The sequence below is a fragment of the Monodon monoceros genome, unplaced genomic scaffold, assembly GCF_005190385.1.
Source record: "Monodon monoceros isolate NGI ecotype Baffin Bay Population unplaced genomic scaffold, NGI_Narwhal_1 Super_Scaffold_3, whole genome shotgun sequence".
Classification (NCBI taxonomy): Eukaryota; Metazoa; Chordata; class Mammalia; order Artiodactyla; family Monodontidae; genus Monodon; species Monodon monoceros.
The window spans coordinates 31,840,354-31,862,127 of NW_021703780.1; the positions used below are offsets into that span (position 1 = coordinate 31,840,354).

Genomic DNA, 21,774 nt, shown 5'->3' on the forward strand with positions numbered 1-21,774 from the left:
AATTATTTAACCTCTCTAAATTGGTCCCTCATTTGTGTGTGCGTGGGGGTGGGGGGGATAATACTAGAACCTTCCTTATAACAATGTGAGATTTAAGAGACACTGCCAATGAAGAATTTAACACAGTGCCTGGCATATGACATATGTTCACTATACACTAGCTATTAGGATTATTATAATGACTGGGGCTTGTATCTACCTCTAACTTGGCTATGCCTATACTAATGCCTCCCATTCCAAGGCTAACTTTCTAAAATCTGGGCAGAGATAGCTCAGTTCAAAAACAGAGAAATTAAGCTTCTTTGGGACTGTTCAATTCTGGCAAATAATTCTAGATATTGCACTAGAATGTGAGTTTGACTCAGCCTTCTCTGGAAAAACTCTTATTAGTTTCACAGTCAATTTAATTACTTCAAACATTTCAGACTTTTGGCCTGAGAACATGGGAAGTGGAATTAAGTTTTAATTATAACAACCAATTGTTAAATAATTAAGGAACTGAAAGGGTATTAAGGGTGGCAATTATTATAGGTAATAATGATTCTGAACTGTTCCTAAAACGCAGTATTAAAATCTGTTTACATTCCACACTGAAAATTTAGCTGACTAAAGGGAACTTTTTCAGATGTTATTTACATAAAACGAATTAGAAACATGAGTTCCTAGCCTCATGAAATGCTTCCAACTCTTCCATTCCCCTTAAACAAGCTTTTCTTCTTACTTGGTGAGGTTAGATTTTCCATGGGACTCACGAACTTGTGCCAGTAGAAGATCTGGACATAACTTCTTAGCATCATCTGCCCACATGTTTCTAGTGACCCCAAATGCACGAGCTTCATAACTTACTGCAATGATTCTAAGGTTAGGAAAAAAAGGGGAACAGAAAAATATTACATGATCACAAGCAAAAATAATTAAAATTTAACATGATGAATAGGTTATAAACATAATAGTATAAACTTTTTGGTCACTGATGCTACTATTCATTCTCAAATATAGCAGTTCAGAACCCCCCAAAACAGGACCTAGCATAGTGCCATGTATTTTTTTTTTTTGCCATGTATTCTTATAGATTAAAACAGTAGTTGAGAGTTACAACAATAACTATGATACATACCCACCACCCTTCCATGATTTGTACTGTACAACTGCACAAGGTTTATTCCTCAAATGAGGATTTTGCCGCTGTTCCACTTGAACAAAAAAACAGTCCATGTCCACTAGAGTAATTACCCGGTCTTGTCCATTAGCCATTTTTCTGTAAGACAATATTTTATGGACAGTTAGAAAGGATATTGAATAAAAAGTGCCAAAGAAAATTATACTTCCATTCTTCCATTGTTGAATTACCATAAGCATGGGAACATGGAAACTAACAATAATGAAACAGGCATTTTCATATACTGCTGGCAGGAAAATAATAAACTGACACAACTTTAGAAAGGTAATAAATATTGAAAGCTTTAAAGAATACCCATCCCCCCAAAGAATTGAACACTTCACAAAAGAAGATATACAAATAGTCAACAGTCACATGAAAATGGCTCAACATCATTAGTCATAGGGAAATGCAAATTAAAACCACAATGCAGGCTTCCCTGGTGGCACAGTGGTTGAGAGTCCGCCTGCCGATGCAGGGGACGCAGGTTCGTGCCCCAGTCCGGGAAGATCCCACATGCCGCGGAGCGGCTGGGCCCGTGAGCCGTGGCTGCTGGGCCTGCGCGTCCGGAGCCTGTGCTCCGCAACGGGAGAGGCCACAACAGTGAGAGGCCCGCGTACCGCAAAAAAAAAAAAAAAACTACAATGCACGTCAATGGAGGGATAAAGTCAACAGTTAATCTAGTTGACAGACAAATCTCAAATATAAGTTCAGGGAAAAGAGAAGCAGAAAATGATATATAACATCAAAGCATTCATGTGGATTTTTAAAACTTTTTATTTTGAAATACTTTTACACTTACAGAAAAGTTGCAAACATAGTAGGGTTCTCCTATACCCAGTTTCCCCTAATGCTAACATTTTATACAGCACAATTATCAAAACTAAAGAATGAACATTAGTATAATATTCACACTACAAACTTTACTTGAATTTTACCAGTTATTCCACTAATGTTCATTTTTGGTTCCAGGATCCAGCTTAGGATCCAGTCTTAGTCATCACGTCTCCTTAGTCTTCTCCAATCTGTGACACTTCATGTTTTTCATGACCTTGACACTTTTGAAGGGAACTACTCAGTTGCTTTGAGAATGTCTCTCAGTTTAGGTTTGTCTGATGTTTTCTCTTGATTAGACTGAGGTTATGCATTTTTAGCAAGAATATTATGGAAGGGTTCTGCTTTTCTCAGTGTATCATGTTGGGAGGTACATGATGTCGCTGTGTGTTAATACTGGTGATGTTAAGCATATCATTTAGTTGAGATAGTGTTTGCTAGGTTTCTCACTGTAAAGTTACTATTTTTTCCTTTCTTAGGAGAGATACTTTGAGACTATGCAAATACCCTGTTTCTCCTCAAACTTTCAACCACTAAGCACCCATCAGTGGATCTGGCCTGTCACAATTACTTTGTGATGTTCTAAAGGTGATTTTCTACCCATTCATGTAAATTTTTGAAGACAAAAAGAAAATACTACATACTATTTGTAGACAGACATATATAAAGGTATGGATGCTAGACTGAAAGAACAAACCTTATACACAGTGAATACAGACTAACGTTTTCATTTAACATTGTTAGAAATCCAGAAGGATTCAGTAAACTAAAGCAGTGGCTCTGTAAACTTTGCTACAGATTAGAATCACCTAGGAACCTTTAATACTATTGATTTCTATTTAATACTATTGATTTAATACTATTGATTTCTGGCTTCTACCACCAGACATGTAACTTAATTGGTATGGGTGTGACCTGGCCATCATGATTTTTAAAAGCTCTCTCTAATAAGCTCTCTCTCTCTCATGATTTTTATTTTTATTTATTTATTTTTGAAAGAAGGCGTCAGGGATTAGAAGTTGGATGCAGAAAGGCTTCATTTAAAGAAAAAGAGAAAAAGGAAGACAATAATCTTTGGTTTATTATTAAAGAAAGAATTCTTGTGTGTGTGTGTGTGTGTGTGTGTGTGTGTGTGTGTGGTACACGGGCCTCTCACCGTTGTGGCCTCTCCCGCTGCGGAGCACAGGCTCCGGGCGCGCAGGCTCAGCGGCCATGGCTCACGGGCCCAGCCGCTCCGCGGCACGTGGGATCTTCCCGGACCGGGGCACGAACTTGTGTCCCCTGCATGGGCAGGCGGACTCTCAACCACTGCGCCACCAGGGAAGCCCTCTCTCATGATTTTTAAAAGCAGAGGTTGAAAACCACTGACTTAAAGTAAATAAGATATTTGTGGAAACACAGTAATTCATGATTTAAATATGAGAGAACACAGGTTATACAGTTGAGTAAGCACTCAACTGTATTCTTTTTTTTTTTTTTTTTTTTTGCGGTACGCGGGCCTCTCACCGCTGTGGCCTCTCCCGTTGCGGAGCACAGGCTCCAGACGCGCAGGCCCAGTGGCCATGGCTCACGGACCCAGCCGCTCCGCGGCATGTGGGATCTTCCCGGACCGGGGCACGAACCCGTGTCCCCTGCATCGGCAGGTGGACTCTCAACCACTGAGCCACCAGGGAAGTCCAACTGTATTCTTTTTTTAAAAAAGTATCAAAAATTAACATTCACCTTGAAAAAAGTGTCATGCAACTACAAAGCTGGAAGATTAGGGAAAAGAAAATGATGAATTCAAAAAATCAGAGTATTCAAAGCATTAATTCCTTACAAATTCCACTCACCTAAAACAGGCAGAACGTAATACTTTAAACATTTATAAGTTAAAACCATAACATGCCAGAAATCACTTTACCTTGAAGTGGCTTTTGTACAGTCCTGGAACAGATAACGCCAAATTAAAAATAGTAAATGCATTGTCACACACACACACCCAGGTAAGTACTATATTAGATACAAACACCAGAAGTGGAGTATGAACAGGGAGCAGTGATTTAAGCAGAGCAAACATTTCCTAAATATACAACACCAAAACGGATATTCAGATTTTAACTGTTTTAGTTTTCAGTTTATGTATTTTGCTGGAGAAAGCAAGAGTTTTTTAAAGATGAAAAATGAAACATACTCTCTGCCAAAACCCTCCTTTGGGAATAAGGATTACACTATTTTGAAGTCATATAAATATTATATACATATATGATATACATATATATATTTCATATATATGATATATGTAGCACTTCAAATGATCAAAACTGTACAAACCTTCGGTATTTGCAATTATTCATCATTAACGATCTCGATTTACCCCAATCTTTAAAAACAAGTTTGGTGCCAATCAGGTGATAACACACCCAAGGAAAATACGTACAGGTGAAGAGGGAGGTTTAAGAGCTACCATTTTCTTTCCACAAGAAAAATCCTCTTAAGAGGCAATACCAGGGCCTTTTCTCTCTGTGAGCAAGTATTTCTATTTCATGTAATTTCGGCCCAAAGTTGTCCCCAGTCACTGCTATACTATACAACCAATAGCCAAGGCAACATGAAAAGTCTAAAAACAGAGATACAGAACTGTTCTAAATTCTCTTACCAATGTGACAACACTTGGCAAAACCGCCACCGGCGGACGCCACCGATGCTGGACTCGGTGTCCACTGGAAGGACGATGAAGTGGTCTTGAATATCCGTCCCCTTTCCGGGAACGGATCAGTCGGTTTCGAGAGAGATTTATTCCCGGCAACGACGGAGAAAAGGACCTACGCGCGCTGACGATCCTCGCCCTGGCAGCAGTCGGCACAGCCGGGCGGGTCCAGCCTTAGCCACCAAGATCTGCTCACAGCCTTCCCGACAGTTATTCGCCGCGCGCGCCGCCGAGGGCCGTTGACGCGCCTGCGCACCGTGGCCCCTAAGTCTCTCGCTCCGCCCACCAAGGAGCAACAGTCAAAAGGAAGTCGCCACTTCCGCGGGCGCATGCGTACTGGAGGGTCGGGCGCGTGCGCAGCGCTGGCTTTTTCCCGGCTGGGTCTTCTGCGGCTCCCGCTCCTCCTCCCGCTCCCCACCGTCCCCTTTAAGCCCGCCGCGGCCGGGTACCAGTGTGTGGTCCCGCCAACGGAGCGATCCGTGCCTCGTGCTTCCGGGACGTCCGTTGTGCGCGCTTGCGGCGCGTGGCACTAGTCATGTCGATGGATCAAGTGAACGCGCTGTGCGAGCAGCTGGTGAAAGCGGTGACGATCATGATGGACCCCAGCTCCACCCAGCGCTACCGGCTAGAAGCCCTCAAGGTAGCTGGAGTCTGTCGCCCCGGGCCTGCTCCGAGACCCTCCCCCAGCCCCAGCAGTACCGGCGCAGCCCAAGACCCTGGCCGTCTCCCGCCCACGCGGCCCCTGGACCTCGGTCCCCAACCCCCGGGGGCCCTCCCCTCACCGCTTTCCGCGCCTCTTCCCACTCCCCGCCTTCTGTGCTCGCCGCGCCTGCCCTTCTCCCGGGACGCTGTCGTCCCTAGCTCTCTGTGGCCGTCTCATCTCACCACCACTTCCCACTGCCCTCTCCTCCCCTCTCGCCACTTCTGTTTGCTCTTCTCCGTACCACGACTCCCTCCACAGCCTGCTGCACCCACTTTATTCCCTCAAACCCCACATCCCTGCATCCCCTCGCTTTCCCGTGGCGCACGTGTCCAGCCCATGTCCAACCCGTCCCCAACACCGGCCACATTCTTTATAGTCTCCGCAGCACTAAACGTTTCCTTGCTGACCCACTCCTGACCCGCCCTAACCGAGCCCCAGCCCCTCTAGTGCCCCTTAACACCCTTACACCTCTCAATAACCCATTTCTGTGTCTTGGGTATTTCGGGCCTAATTCTCACCCCACCCCTCCATGTTTTTTATTGTGTGATATTCTTAGGCTGTTTTGCGCAAAGATGAACTACTACCACTTACTTTGCATTTTAACAAGGGTCTTTTGGTTTCCTGAAAGTAGTTCTCTTGAGTGTCGGATGCTCTGCTACCGGGACTGACTCTTGCAGTGTAATTTGGGAATGCTAATACAAAACCAATGGGGATGCTAATACAATTCGAGTTTATTCCCCCATCAAACAATGTATGTGGGCTGTGAGAAATGACCTCTAGGAAGAAATATTTGTGCCGTGTGTATTTTAAGAGATGTAACTTCATAAAGTAGAGTGAGCATCACTTGGAGGAAACTTTACAATATATAGATGTATGCCACAGGATTTGGAATCAGAAATATTTGGGTTCTGTTAGTTTCTCTTTTACTATGAAATATTAAAGATAGACACAAAAGTAGAATACTGCAATGGTCTTGTGTATACCCATCACCTAAACTCAGCAGCTGTAAAGATTTTACCACATTTGCTTTATCCCTCCCCCCACCAAAGGTTTTTAAAGCAAATCCTAGAAATTGTCATTTTACCTGTATACTTCAGGGGTGTATCTCTAACAATTTTTTACTCATTTATGTCAAATTTATTTTTTCTAACACTAATTGGCCATTGCATGGGAAATCTGGAACTATCAAAGTGAAAGGAATGTTTATCAGTTCTTTATTCATATAATATTGATCTAGATTTTGCAGCTTAAAAATATAGCTCAGGGGTTTCCCTGGTGGCGCAGTGGTTGAGAGTCCGCCTGCCCATGCAGGGGATGCGGGTTCGTGCCCCGGTCCGGGAAGATCCCACATGCCGCGGAGCGGCTGGGCCCGTAAGTCATGGCCACTGAGCCTGCGCGTCCAGAGCCTGTGCTCCAAAACGGGAGAGGCCACAACAGTGAGAGGCCCGCGTACCGCAAAAAAAAAATATATATATATATAGCTCAGGTTGGAGTTGAAGATGAAGTTTTCTTTTTTTAGTCCACACTCTTTCTTGGCTTCTAAGGGAAACACTAACTTTTCTTCTTTTCAGTTTTGTGAGGAGTTTAAAGAAAAGTGCCCTATATGTGTCCCTTGTGGCTTGCGGTTGGCTGAGAAAACACAAATTGCCATCGTCAGACATTTTGGCCTTCAGATCCTGGAACACGTTGTCAAGTAAGGAGCTTTTGGACCTTACCACTGAAGTGTGTGAGAGAGCAAATCTTTATTTAGTGTATAACTCATAGAGGTACTGTTTAGGTGAGTAGAAAAGAGCAATCCCCAGGGAGAAAGGAATGATTCCTGAGAGGTTATCACAGCCTCACAGGAGCTCTCATTCAGAACTTAACCTTTCTCAAGTTTCTTCATCTGTGTAAAGTGCATGGTACATACTAAGCATTCTGCAAGTATTAGCTCATAGTCATTTAGCTAGCACTTATTGAGCTCCTAGTATATGCCAGCAGACCTCAGAGTTTTTTAGAATAATGCAGTGTATAGGTAAATGAATCTCTGATTAGGCAACACGCCTTTAATTTCTTTTCTTTTCTCCTTTTTTAAGTTTGAGTGTGAATGGCAAATTCTAAGCAAGATTATATGAGAATAACTGAAAACCCTTCCTAACTTGAGTCTCCTACTCCCAGTGCCTATCAGAAGAATCAGCTTTTAAGATTTAGCCACAGTTTTTCTGGAATTGTGCTATTACTTTCCAGTAATTTGGGAATTACTGAACTGAAGCCAGTTCAGAAAGGAAGTTAGTGTTTTCAAATTCTATTTTTTGAAAATCAGCTACATTGTTGCAGTTGTTCCAGGTACATATTTGCTTTTGGTCTGTCAATAAAATCAAGGAGAAAAGCTCATCTGTGCACAGATCCTGTGTGGATTCTAATTAATGGACTACTGCCTATATAAAACTCTTTTTTTCTGTTAGCATTTTGGTTAAATGTGGACTGTTTCTGTCCATTCTTTGAAGGATACCAAAATCCAAAGTATAGTTTCTTAGTGAAATCACCAGCATTATTTTAACACAGGAATCAAAGCTAATCTGTTCTGAAGAGAAGACTTCTAATTTAGTTCTGTTGACTTTATGCATTTTGGTGGCCAGGTTTCGGTGGAACAGCATGTCTCGATTGGAGAAGGTCTATCTGAAGAACAGTGTCATGGAGCTGATTGCAAATGTAAGGAATGGTTGGTTGGAAGTCCTGTGTTTCCGAGGTAGTTTAGACAAAGTGTAACTTTTCCAGTGTAGCATTTGTGTAAAAATTCACTGCTTCTACATAGGTCAAACAGCATGCTTTATATAATATTAAATGTTACCTTCAAGATAAAAAGAACCACCATCACTAGAAATCACAGTTCATCACGTTTCTCTTACTGGATTTAATTAATCCCTTATGTGTTGACTTCTGTTTTTAAAATTATGAAGACAGGGCAGAGAGATTAAACATTTTCAGCAAATGAGTAAGAGTCTTAGATTAATCAATTCTAAATTAGATTACACTTTGCTATTTGTTTCCTTTTATTCTAAAGTGAATTACTTTATGATATTAGCAATAAAAAATATGCTGAATGAGTTTGATTCAGGAGTTAGAATATGACTTTGAACATGTTTAGAATCCAAAGCCGTTTATGTTCTGTTTCACAAAGGGCATGAAAATGGGAATTCACACCCCTTTACGTCCCCAAAGTCTAGTGTTGTTAATAGAAAAAAAAAAATTCCCTTCAAAATTATTAACTTAGCTAGCTAAGGGTATTTTATTAATTCTGGGGAAATTTGATAGAAGTCATAATTCATTAGTCTTGATATCAGACTTCAGAAGAGAGTCCCAGTAATGGTCTTTCTGTATCTTCCAATACTAGAACTATTGTTAAAATATTCAGTTGCTCCTTCTTGTCCCACTTTATCAGCCTCTCAATGTGTTCCTTATTTCCATACTTTTCCACCCTGGCCCTCTTACAAAATGAAAACAATCAATATGAGAGTCTCTTCAGTTTGGAAAGGAGAAGAGCAGTGATGTCTTCCTTGCTCCATGAGACAGCCATTTTATTAGGTGATGCAACCCTCTGTTAAGCTTTAAGTGGGAAGGATGATTAGTGAGAATTCAGGACAGGTGACTCAGATATGGAGAACAGGTTTGTTTATTCTGTTTAGTTTAAAAGTAGGCCTGCTCATAAGTTTCGTACACTTTTACAGCCCAATTTTTTCCCTTGAATTCAGTCTTGCAGACCTCTTAATATCTCTTATTCTTTTTCAGGGAACACTGAACATTTTGGAAGAGGAGAACCATATTAAAGATGTTCTGTCTCGAATTGTAGTAGAAATGATCAAGCGGGAGTGGCCACAGCACTGGCCTGACATGCTAATAGAATTGGACATTCTTTCCAAACAAGGGGTATGTAGTACAGCTGTATCAATTCACGGTTTTTTTGGGGTTTTTTTTTGCGGTATGCGGGCCTCTCACTGTTGTGGCCTCTCCCGTTGTGGAGCACAGGCTCCGGACGCGCAGGCTCAGCGGCCATGGCTCACGGGCCTAGCCACTCCGCGGCATGTGGGATCTTCCCAGACCGGGGCATGAACCCATGTCCCCTGCATCGGCAGGCGGACTCTCAACCGCTGTGCCACCAGGGAAGCTCCAATTCAGGTTTTTGTTTTTGTTTGCTCTTCAGGGTTTTTTTGGTTGGTTGGTTTGTCTTGTCAGCAGAAAAGAGCCTTTGGTCATATTTATAATGAAAAACATATTTCAATTTCATTTAACTACCTTCTCTCTATTGGTATAGGAAACACAGACAGAATTAGTGATGTTCATCCTTTTGCGACTGGCAGAGGACGTAGTGACCTTTCAGACGCTACCCCCTCAAAGACGAAGGGATATCCAGCAAACGTTAACCCAGAACATGGAGAGAATCTTCACTTTTCTACTTAACACACTTCAAGAAAATGTAAACAAGTACCAACAAGTGGTAAGGGATAAATACCACCTCCCTAAAGTTCTGTTTTCTAATATGAGTGGGTTTGTTTGTTTTTTAAAGTTAATCCTTTAGCAAGAAACTAGGGTGTTCAGTTTAGTAAACGGAACGGCTATTTTATAAGCAAAAAAGAAACAAAGATGACAGGAAAAACTGGAATTAATTTTCTAAGAAGCTCAATTCAGTGAGTTTCCATACCTACCAGAAAAAAATAATTCCTTTTATACTAAGAAAATAGTATAAAAATGAAGATTAATTTCTTTTTTTGTTGTTTAATTTATTTTTAAAATTTTGGCCATGCTGTGCAGCTTGTGCGATCTCAGTTCCCTGACCAAGGATTGAACCCGGGTCATGGCAGTGAAAGCACCGAATCCTAACCACTAGACCGCCAAGGAGCTCCCTGTAGGTTAATTCTTAATATTTGAAACCCAGATTCCTGATAGGTCAGGATAGTATCTCTGTTAAATTTCGATGTCCCATTTAGTCTTGGTCCCTTTTGCAGTGGAAACTGTGCCAAGTTTTATTAATCTTGATTACATGATTCCTGGTATTTCTTCCTGATGGGTTTTTCTTCTGCAGAAAAAGGCAAACCAGATACTGTCTGTCCAATCATTGTCATTTTTAGCTGAGAGCTTTAGAAGAAGGCCGTGTGAAAGTTAATCTAGTACCGTGGTTCTCAAAAGGAGGGGCGATTTTGCCCCCCAGGTTGTCACAACTAGGGGTTGCTACTGGCCTCTAATGGGTAGAAGCCAGGCATGATGCTAAACATTCTATAATGCCCAGAACAGTCTTCCAAAATAATTTTCTGACTCAAAATGTCAATAGTATTGAGGTTTCAGAACCCTAATCTAGAATCCTCATACATGCTTATTTCACACACAAAAAATCATTGAAATTTGGGTTGCCAGGGGTTTTCTGCCCCTGACATCTTAAGTCTATTTTCAGGGAAGCACTAGATACTAACACAAATGATGACAAGGTACTATTGGTGTCAGGGTAGGGAGAAACTCACAATGAATACCTAATATATGCTATATACTTTTTCTTTTTCTTTTTTTTTTTTAACATCTTTATTGGAGTATAATCGCTTTACAATGGTTATATACTTTTTCTTGCTTTACATGTTATTTAATCCTCAAAACAACCCTAAGAGTCAGAAAGTATTGTCTCCATATTATGGATGAGGAAACTGAATTTCAGAGAATAATTATTGAAGATCCCCTTATAAATGATTATAGTAGAATTCACGCCCCATTCTTTTTACCAGAATGGACTCTTTCCCCCCACGTATCTCCCTGGGATTTTACAAAAGAAAATATCAAAGTATTTGCATTTAAAAACCTATGTGTATTGAGGGTGAAAGAGGTTGGGTTTTTATTTTTGGCCGCGTTGGGTCTTCGTTGCTGCACGGGCTTTCTCTAGTTACGGCGAGTGGGGGCTACTCTTTGTTGCGGTGCACGGGCTTCTTATTGCGGTGGCTTCTCTCGTTGCGAAGCACGGGCTCTAGGCGTGCGGACCTCAGTAGTTGTGGCTTGCGGGCTCTAGAGTGCAGGCTCAGTAGTTGTGGCGCCCGGGCTTAGTTGCTCCGCGGCGTGTGGGATCTTCCCGGACCAGGGCTTGAACCCGTGTCCCCTGCACTGGCATGCAGATTCTTAACCACTGTACCACCAGGGAAGTCCAAAGAGGTATTCTTTCCATTTTCCCCTAGGAGATTTAATCCCTAAGAGACATGAACAAATTATGAATGCTTCAGTGCCCTAGAAATCTAGCCAACATGCCAGAGCAGGGCCGATTGATGATGGTCTGACACAAGTTAGAAGTACATCCACTGGTGTTTTTCTTTAGCCTTGGTGTCCATTATCTCCATCTGTTAAACCAGGCTACCAGGACCAGAGCACACCAAGGGACATCTCTTGTACCTGAAACTTCTCAGTTTCCTCATAGTTCCTTCTCTGCTTCCGTCCCTTCACCTTCCCACTTAGGGAGTCGGCTGGATGGTAGACAAGGATGGGATGGGTAGGCTTACTCTCCCTGTCCATCACCTGGCGCCTGCACTGCTCCCAGGGGTCAGGAGGATAGGATCCGAATGGGAATGCAGGATTTGTTGGAGGAGATGGTGAAGGCTGGACTTGGCTGTTGTTGCCTGGATCCCTTTCCTTCTTGGGCAGCATCAGCAGATGCTGGTGAGAGGGTTCTATTCATCTCTGCCCCATTAACACCGCTCTTTGATCACCGATGGTGAGGGCTTAATACTTGTTCTTTGTTAGAAAAATTACTTTTTGAAAGTTGAGAAAAGGAATTGTAAAACAAATCCTTTATGATGCTAATGGTGGTAAGTTTTCAAGTCCGTCAGGAGTTGTTATTCCTGCTTGTAAAATTATAAATTGTATAATTTACTGAACAGACATTATTTTGGTCTACTTAGCATTTAATATTTTTGTGTTTGTGGTTTTCCTACAGTTATGTCCCTACATACACGGTCATAAATTGTACTCATTTTAATTTTGTTTCTTGCTTTTTTCCATTAACATCACATCATTTCAGTATACCTTTGCCAGTTATAATTTGTCTCTATTTTAATATAGAAAAAATGCTAATACTTTGATTTAAACTATATTTCTTTTATCGCTAGCAATGTTGAGCCTGCTTCATTGTTCATCTGTTAGTTGTATTTCTTTGTAAACTGTGTGCGTTGAAACTGTCTTTGTGGATCTTAATGTTCTAGTAGATTTTGTCATATTGCTGAAACTAAAATAACCCGTCCTTCTTTGGGAGAATATCAGTTTTGTATTCTTAGTAAAGTTGTATTCTTTTCCAAGATTAAAAGTTGAGTATTGGAAAATCATTGTTCAAGGGCCTAGATTATGGGGGTGGAAAGTTATTACATAGCCTTTTGCTCTTTAAAAACATTTAGATCCTTATACTTCTTTTCTTTCAGAAGACAGATAATTCTCAGGAGTCAAAGGTAAGAGCTCTTGGTGCAGTTGGAAGGAGGCTTCTTTGAGGCTTTCAGGTACAGGGATGCATATACCTAGTGGAGGGTGACCTCGGCCTTGGTTTTTTTTTGTTTTGCTTTTTTTTTTTTTTGGCTGTGCCGTGCGGCTTGTAGGAGCTTTAGTTCCCCGACCAGGGATCAGACCCATGCTCTCAACAGTGAAAGCAAGAAGTCCTATCACAGGACCTCCAGGGAATTCCCTCAGCCTTGGTTTATTTGATCACTGAGCTATGGTGGAAGGGAGTTAAAATGATAATATCTGAGATTTGTTGAAGGACGTAAAATGGCCACACATGCCAATATAGTCGTACTGATGGGCATCAAGAATGCCATCATTTGATAAGTGTGTGTATCAGAAGAAAACCTTTGAGTTGCCTATCAGTAACAGTTGCATGAGTACATTTTATTGTTTGTTTTTCTTTTTAGAATTAGAAAGTAGAAGGAGCTCGGGAATAATCACAGCTTTCTTGTCTGTTAGTGAGGACTTAATGGCTAAAAGTTACTTCTTTTCATGCAGGCCCAAGCAAACTGTCGAGTAGGAATTGCAGCACTGAATACACTAGCGGGCTACATTGACTGGGTGTCCATGAGTCACATTACTGCTGAAAACTGTAAACTCCTGGAGATGCTGTGCCTGCTTCTGAACGAACAGGAACTTCAGCTGGGAGCAGCTGAGTGTCTTCTCATTGCAGTCAGCAGGAAAGTAAGTTACCGCTTCACACTGACTTTGACAGTCTCTGAGTGATGCATATGTGTGTTTAATTCCATGTTGTGGTGAAAGACATTTAAAGGTTTGGGTTTTTTTGTTTGTTTTTTTGTTTTACTTGACACCAACTTAATTACCTGCCTCCAACCTTTTGGACAACAGTTTGCTGATATCCTAGGAATCCATTTGTCAGGATATATAGAGATTTGTAGGGCTACTTGGTTCTTGAAAGAGCTGTGAATCTTGGTACTTCATGCTTAAGAAACTGTATAAGCGTAATGTTAAAGTTTAAAACTCACATAGTGTTACGTCAAAGAATTGTAGAAGGTGACTCTACTGGCTTTATAGCTGTCTTGGCTAACAGATGGGATTGTGACTCTTTTCTCCATAAGAATGTTATTTTCAGATGTAATTTATTTTGCTTTCATATCATCATTATTGCCCAACACATTTTAAAATATAAGTCTTATCCAGGTTTGGATTTAAAGAGGTTTTTTTCAGTGTTCAGTTAGCCCCAGGGCTATGTGAGAAATTAGGAAGTCAGTATATTTGATTTTATAGGTATAGAAGTTGTTAGTACTTGGAGGTTTTTAATAACATAGTTATTACCTGTGTTTCCCTAAAATCGGGTCTAGGGCAAGTTGGAAGACCGGAAGCCCTTGATGGTCTTATTTGGAGATGTTGCCATGCATTATATACTCTCCGCTGCGCAGTGAGTATCTTCTTTTCTATGTGTTTTCTAATTTCTTTGTCATTTTTGTATCTCATTTGGATGTATCTGAAGTTCCTGTTTGACTGTTGGCAGTCAGTGGACTGTGTTTTTAATAGGAAAATCAGGCACTCTTAAAGGGACTGTTTCACCTTTTTGAAGATCTTATGCTGGAAATAAGTTGTGGCTGTTGACTCAGCATCCACTCACATTCACAGTTTTCCACATTCTCCCCAGACAGCTCATCCCCTTGGTTCTCTTTGTCTGCTTTTGATGATCCCTGAGCCTCCTAGTAGCCTTGGTGACTAGGCCAGAGAATGCTCTGATCTGACCAGAGTCTGTCCCAGGGCCTTCCTTGATTGCAGAACTCGAGACACTCCTCCCTCTCTCCTTGTCAAAGTAATCAATGCCTGAAGTGCTGAGGCTCTAGGAAGCAGCAGGAACAATGTGGTCAATGTGAAATATGTGTATAAATTCTGTAAAAACATTCTATGTCCTAAGATAGTGGCTTCTGCTTATTTTGCTTCTAATCGCTCTGAAAAATGTTAAAGCATTTCCTGATATGTTTTTCTTACCAGGGAGTCAGGTAGAACTGTGTACTACAGTAGTTGAAACTGTCACAGCACCCATTTTTCTTCAATACCATTTCTTCACTTTCGGTGCCAGGGACAAATGAAAAGATGTGAGACACAGTAATATATCTATATTACTTAAAATTTCTTGCTGACCGTTCTAACATAGCTTTTATGATGGCTCTTTCCTGTGGATACTACAGGTCTGTTTTTAAGGAGTCCTGTTAATTAAATTAATAACATGTCTTTTGGGTGGCCACTGTAGTTACTGTTTCCAGGGCCCATTTCTTAGTTCCCTAGAGACTATGACATTCGCACTGAGGTGTCCCATCTCCATTTGTGCTACTGGTACTGGTTAGTAAAGCTGTGATTCAAAGTCAGACTTCAGATCCTGCACTAGAAACCATGATGCCACGCTGTCCTTCAACATCACTAGAGCCTAGACCTTTCTTACCCTGAGGCCCATGCTTTTTATGTTATACTGCACTGCCTCCAGAACACGCTAATATGGCTGCTGTCCACACCAGTCTTATTAATTCTTTTTTTTTTTTTTTTTGCGGTACGTGGGCCTCTCACTGTTGTGGCCTCTCCCGCTGTGGAGCACAGGCTCCGGGCGCGCAGGCTCAGCAGCCATGGCTCACGGGCCCAGCCGCTCTGCGGCATGTGGGATCTTCCCAGACCGGGGCACGAACCCGTGCCCCCTGCATCGGCAGGCGGACTCTCAACCACTGCGCCACCAGGGAAGCCCCCTTATTAATTCTTGTTAGTGCAAATCATCCTACATCATTGTAGGTCAGGTTTTGCCACCAAACAATCTTTTTTTTAATTTAAAGGGGTATTTGCATTCTAAAATAGCACATAAGTGATTACTGATCTGAACTAAATGACTTGGAGAAATGAGATACCAAGTTACGTTTTTAATACCATCTTTAAAAAAAGATTTTGTTTTTTTAGAGCAGATTAAGGTTCACAGCAAAATTCAGGGGAAGGTACAGAGATTTCCCATATATTCCCTGCCCACACGCATGCATAGCCTCCTCCATTATAGCCATCCGCTATCAGAGTGGTACATTTGTTAGAGCTGTTGAACTTACATTGACACATCATAATCATCCAAAGGCCATAGTTTACCTTAGGGTTAACCCTGCTGTTATACATTTTATGGGTACGTTCTCTGAGTTTCAACAAACGTGTAATAACACATATTCATCATAATAGTATCTTACAGGCTTTTCACTACCCTAAAAATCCTCTGTGCTCTGCCTGTTTATCCCTCCTCTCCCACCCAAACTCCTGGCAACCACTGATCTTTTTACTTTCTCCATGGTTTTGCCTTTTCCAGAATGTTGTATAGTTGTAATCATATAGTATGTAACCTTTTCAGATTGTTTCCTTTCACTTAGTATCATGCATTTATAGTTCCTACACGTCTTTTCATGGCTTGGTTAGCTCATTCCTTTTTACCACTGAATAATATTCTGTTGTCTGGATGTACCAAAGTTTATTTATCCATTCACTTACTGAAGGACATCTTGGTTGCTTCCAAATTTTTGCAGTTATGAATAAAGCTGCTATAAACATCCATGTGTAGGTTTTTGTATGTTCAGCTCCTTTGGGTAATTATCAAGGAGTGTGATTGCTAAATCATATGGTAAGAGTATGTTTAGTTTTGTAAGAAACTGTCAAACTGTCTTCCAAAGGGGCTGTACCACTTTGCATTCCCACCAACAATGAATGAGAGTTCCTGTTGCTCCACATCCTCACCAGCATTTGGTGTTGTCAGTGTTCTGGATTTTGGCTATTCTAATAGGTGTATAGTGCTATCTCGTTTTAATTTGCAATTCCCTGATGACATTTGATGTGGAGCTTCTTTTCATATGTTTATTTCCCATCTGTGTGTCTTCTTTAGTGAGGTGTCTATTAAGGCCTTTGGCCCATTTTTTAATCAGATTTTGTTCTTATTGAGTTTTAAGAGTTCTTGTATATTTTGGATAACAGTCTTTTATCAGATGTGTCTTTTGCAAATATTTTCTCCTAGTCTGTCACTTGTCTTTTCATTCTCTTGATTATAGTCCTTTTGATTTTGTCAGTGGTGTAAGGAGTTACTGCATGCTCCCCTAGAGATCTCTCTAAGTCCTTCCTCAGTATCAACCGATGTCTTTTTGTGCAGTTTTTATGCATATAAGTATATATATTGCTTTGTGGAGTCATGCTCAGAGTTTACAATATTATCCCAAAGTACTCAAGGACTGCATTGAAGGATGAGATGGCATTGAACCCTATTCCTCATCGATCTTTCAGTGTTTGGTTGGAGGTTTTTGGGTTGGTTTTGTTTTTTGATTTTTTTTTTTTATCTTTAATAATCAACTGAAATTTGAATATTGGAGCACAGACCACATACAGCTCCATTCCATGGGACTCTCTTCGGTGCTCTTGATGTGCTGCTAATCACACTGTTTTCTCCTCTTCAGGACTGCTGACGGAGGAGGCTTGGTAGAAAAGCACTATGTCTTCCTGAAGAGACTCTGTCAGGTGTTGTGTGCGCTGGGCAATCAGCTGTGTGCATTGCTGGTGAGCACTTTCTGGAGAGTTTCAGGGCCATTTGAGGAGAGGATTTAGAAAGTTATATTTGTGTAAGGGGTGACACATGCCATTGATTTTAGCCTGAGGGGGCATTTCCCTACAGATTATTTCTTATAATTCTATAGATTAAATTATTTTAATTGAGTTTGAATGATACAGTTTTTTTTAACAAATCAATTATTAATGTCAATAGTAAACATTCACATCTGTTATTCCATCTGTTATAACATCTGACTAAAGTCAATGTTGCTACTCCTGTTCATTTTGGTACTTGTAAAACTTCAGTCTGCCGAGTGCGTTACCCTTTAAAGTCCTATTAGGTCATGAAACATTATGGATTTGAATAAAGAACACTTTTCCCAAATCTAAAGGATGTATTATTAGATCATAAAAGAAAACTTTAGTCTGATTGACCTGGAATTAACTTTCTTTAGGGAAATGTTTAATACTCAGTCTTGTGTGTTAAAAGGATATTGGTACAGACATTTGCGCTTGATGTTATGCCTTTTTGTGGTGGCTTGAATGGCTAGAGAGGATGGAACTTCAGACATAAGATGTGTACCGTCAAGTGGTTATTTAATAGGTTAGGTCACAGAGATGTGACTAGAGTAGATCTGAAGAAATATACGGATTTCTGAAATCAATACTCTTGTTTTACTATTTGACCACAGAATAGGTTTTAATGATGATGGTTAAGGAGATAAAACAGCTTTCCTGTGTTTTAGCCCTTGAAATGATGCCTTCCTTAGGCCACAAGGAAGTATAAAGTCCTTTCAAACCTGAAATTTTTGAGGGTATAAGTTGTCTGTATTTGTTACTCCACTCTCTACCCTGACCTCCCCATCAACATCGTTAATGTAGTGGTCTTTTTGTCCTACAGGGTGTGGATTCTGATGTAGAAACACCAGCAAACTTTGGAAAATACCTGGAATCTTTTCTGGCTTTCACAACTCATCCAAGTCAGGTAAATTTTATGGAGGTGACTTCTCAAAATATTAGTTAGGTAAATTAAAATCAAGTGCTATGGCCTGAAGTAATTAGCAGCTGAAGTATAAAATGTGACTCTTAAGATCCTAGGGAATAACTGTAGTAGCATTTCATTAAGAAAATTGCTGAGCCTTCTTCCTGAGCTAAGCATTACAGTCTAGGTCAGCAGTTACCCCTCAGGTCGTGTCATTCTGATAAGGCTCAGTCAGATATGAGGTATGTCCCAGGTGATTTACCACTAAAGACGTTTTAAATACAAAGTCTGATTAATTGTGTTATTATAAAATTAATTTTATCCAGTCCAAGATTTTCCTTGTAATATCATCCTGAGGTTCCTATATCATTTCTTGCATAAAACAGAAAGTGGTAGAATTCAGCTCATACTCCGGGAATTGCACCTGACCCAGTCTGTCTTATTAACATACAGTCCATAGTGAGCAGTCATTACTGCTGTACTACAGTATGGGCAGTTTCAAAGTATTACAGATATTTATTTCCATGGAAAAATATAGTGGATAATTGCTGAGCTAAGTAATAGTCTTGGTATATAAAACCCAAATCCTTAAACTGAGTTTTTTCTTTTTTCCCTTTAGTTTTTGCGCTCTTCAACTCAGATGACTTGGGGAGCCCTCTTCCGGCATGAGATCCTATCCCGTGACCCTTTGCTATTAGCAATAATACCAAAATATCTTCGTGCTTCTATGACTAACTTGGTCAAGGTATGCAGTGGGAAGGTAAAACGTGGAATGTCGGTGAATACACATCATAGGACTTAGATGGCATCATTGACAGCCCTGTCTTGGTCACTAAGATCCTTTCCTTGGGCATATTAGTCTTTTATTCCTCAAGAAGAAATATCTACTCTTTCATATTTTGGAGCACTTATATGCCAAGCATTGGGCTAAGTGCTAGGAAAAAGAGTGATAGGATGAGAGTAGTGACCATGACCATACAATATGATCATTGCTTTTCAGAGGTTAAAAATAGAAAGGATGGTGGAGCCAGGGAGATTCCAAGAGGAAGTAATGTCTGACTTTCTGAAGGCCAAGTGAGGGTCAGGAAGGTGAATGAGAAGGGGAGAATGGAAGCAGATTGCTCATTACCTCAATAGAGAGTTGCTTATGAACACTGAGATCTGTTCAAGGCTCTTGCAGCTGACAGATGCTTCATCTTGATTTGTAAAATCAGAGAATAGGACCCATTCAAGGGTCCCCTTATTTCCTCAAGGAATTCACCTAGCACGTTGCACACCATCCTCTAGTTCTCTGCCGTCATGGTCTTCAGTACTTTTCGAATGAAACATAAAAAGTTACATGCTTATTTCCAGGGTTCAGCATTTAAGAAGACAAATTGTTTCAATTCTTTTACTTATTGCAAGCTGTATCAGCACTTTGTTTTGGGACATCTTTATAATCAAAGACCTTAAACTAATTCCAGAATTTAATTTTCCCTGAGGAACCTGGAAGAGAGTATCAAATAAAAAACGTTCTCTTTCTACCACTCCCAGGATTATTCCTGCTGGAAGCAAATTGTAGACTTAGGGGTAGACCAGAAGCAGTTATTTATCATCATATATCTCATGAAAACCCTCACCCCCTACCCCAATTATGTTTCTCTTTCCAGATGGGCTTTCCTTCTAAAACAGACAGCCCTAGCTGTGAATACTCTCGATTTGATTTTGATAGCGACGAGGACTTCAATGCTTTCTTCAACTGTGAGTGAATCGGCCTGGAATTTCTTCCAGTCTCAGAATGGCATCTAGTGTTATGAGTCATGGTGCATGACCCTTCAGGTTCTGTATTAAAGAGCCCCAAGTCTGGACAGCAGCCTGTTTAATCCCCATTTGCACATTGCAGAGAATGCTGGGATTGTACTTATTCCACGCATTGTTTTATCTCTTACACACACACTCCCCCAAACATATACACACATATACACTGCCTTTGGACATTGAAGTTTAGAGATAGTAACTTAAGGTAAGGCACTCTCATTTTTTTTTATATTTATATATTAGAATTAAATACCATCTTACATTATGGGTCTTTTTTCTAAAAAAGAGAGGAAAACCCCACTATTCCTAATTCTTCTGGGTTTTCTGTAACTTGGTCCCCCCCCTTTTTTAATAACAACTTTATTGATGTAATTTCTTTGTCATACAGTTCATTCATTTATAGTATATAATACAGTGGGGTTTTTTTTGTATTTTCAGAGTTCTACAACCACAACCACAGTCAATGTTAGGATATTTTCATGACCCCAAGAAACCCTGTAACCATTAGCAGTCATCTTCCAATCCCCTTATCCCTCTCAGCCCTGGAAAAGCTACTTTCTATTTCTGCCTTTCACCTATTCCGAACATTTCATATAAATGGAATCATACAGTGTGCTGTCTTTGGTAACTGCCTTCTTTTTCTTAGTGTAGCGTTTTAAAACTTCGTCCATGTTGTAGTATGTATCAGTACTTCATTTCTTTTTATTGCCAATAATACTTCATTGTATGGATATACCACATTTTATTCATCTATTGATAAGGTGATAAATACTTGAGTTGTTTCCACATCTTGACTATTAAGAATAATGCTATTATAACATTTGGGTACAAGTTTTTTTGTTATTTTTTTAAAATAAATTTATTTACTTATTATTTATTTTGGCTGTGTTGGGTCTTTGTTTCTGTGCACGGGCTTTCTCTAGTTGCGGCAAGCGGGGGCTACTCTTCATTGTGGTGTGCGGGCCTCTCATTGCGGTGGCTTCTTTTGTTGTGGAGCGCAGGCTTCAGTAGTTGTGGCTCACGGGCTGTAGAGCGCAGGCTCAGTAGTTGTGGTGCACGGGCTTAGTTGCTCCGCAGCATGTGGGATCTTCCCGGACCAGGGCTCGAACCCATGTCCCCTGCATTGGCAGGTGGATTCTTAAACCACTGCGCCACCAGGGAAATCCCCCTGGGTAGAAGTTTTTTTTTTTTTTTTTGGCGGTACACGGCCTCTCACTGTTGTGGCCTCTCCCATTGCGGAGCACAGGCTCCAGATGCGCAGGCTCAGCGGCCATGGCTCACGGGCCCAGCCGCTCCACAGCATGTGGGATCTTCCCGGACTGGGGCACGAACCCATGTCCCCTGCATCAGCAGGCGGACTCTCAACCACTGCACCACCAGGGAAGCCCAGTACAAGTTTTTGAGTGGACATATGTTTTTATTTTTATTGGGCATATGCCTAGGAAGAGAATTACTAGATCATATGGTAATTCCATGTTTAATGTTTTGAGGAACTGCCAGACCATTTTCTTCAGCAGCCATACCATTTTACATCTGTACCAACCTGATCTCCTTTTAATTCCAACAGAAAGGGGAGACCACTTTTG

The 21,774-nt window shown here is 40.8% G+C and overlaps 2 protein-coding genes across 8 annotated transcripts in view; one reads left to right on the forward strand and one right to left on the reverse strand.

Moving 5' to 3' along the window:
- The window catches only part of POLH (DNA polymerase eta), a 32,745-nt gene extending 27,861 nt beyond the window's left edge, over window positions 1–4,884 (reverse strand). For all 4 annotated transcript variants that reach the window (XM_029242647.1, XM_029242646.1, XM_029242645.1 and 1 more), the window contains exons 1-3: window positions 4,632–4,884; window positions 1,118–1,258; window positions 722–856 (exon numbers count right to left, since the gene is read on the reverse strand). In XM_029242647.1, coding sequence (XP_029098480.1) covers window positions 722–839 — 118 coding nt within the window. In that variant the 5' untranslated portion in view covers window positions 840–856; window positions 1,118–1,258; window positions 4,632–4,884. The remainder of the gene's footprint in view (window positions 1–721; window positions 857–1,117; window positions 1,259–4,631) is intronic.
- Window positions 4,885–5,064: 180 nt separating this feature from the next.
- Window positions 5,065–21,774, forward strand: part of XPO5 (exportin 5) — a 46,093-nt gene continuing 29,383 nt past the window's right edge. For 3 of the 4 annotated variants that reach the window (XR_003796750.1, XM_029243210.1, XM_029243212.1), the window contains exons 1-12: window positions 5,065–5,322; window positions 6,957–7,078; window positions 8,004–8,076; window positions 9,154–9,291; window positions 9,677–9,859; window positions 12,804–12,830; window positions 13,378–13,563; window positions 14,202–14,278; window positions 17,319–17,418; window positions 18,311–18,394; window positions 19,011–19,136; window positions 20,041–20,131. Coding sequence is in view for 3 of the 4 variants with exons in the window: in XM_029243210.1 (XP_029099043.1) it covers window positions 5,218–5,322; window positions 6,957–7,078; window positions 8,004–8,076; window positions 9,154–9,291; window positions 9,677–9,859; window positions 12,804–12,830; window positions 13,378–13,563; window positions 14,202–14,278; window positions 17,319–17,418; window positions 18,311–18,394; window positions 19,011–19,136; window positions 20,041–20,131 (1,312 nt within the window). In the remaining variant the exon portion in view is untranslated. The remainder of the gene's footprint in view (window positions 5,323–6,956; window positions 7,079–8,003; window positions 8,077–9,153; window positions 9,292–9,676; window positions 9,860–12,803; window positions 12,831–13,377; window positions 13,564–14,201; window positions 14,279–17,318; window positions 17,419–18,310; window positions 18,395–19,010; window positions 19,137–20,040; window positions 20,132–21,774) is intronic. The other variant, XM_029243211.1, reaches the window with a different exon arrangement.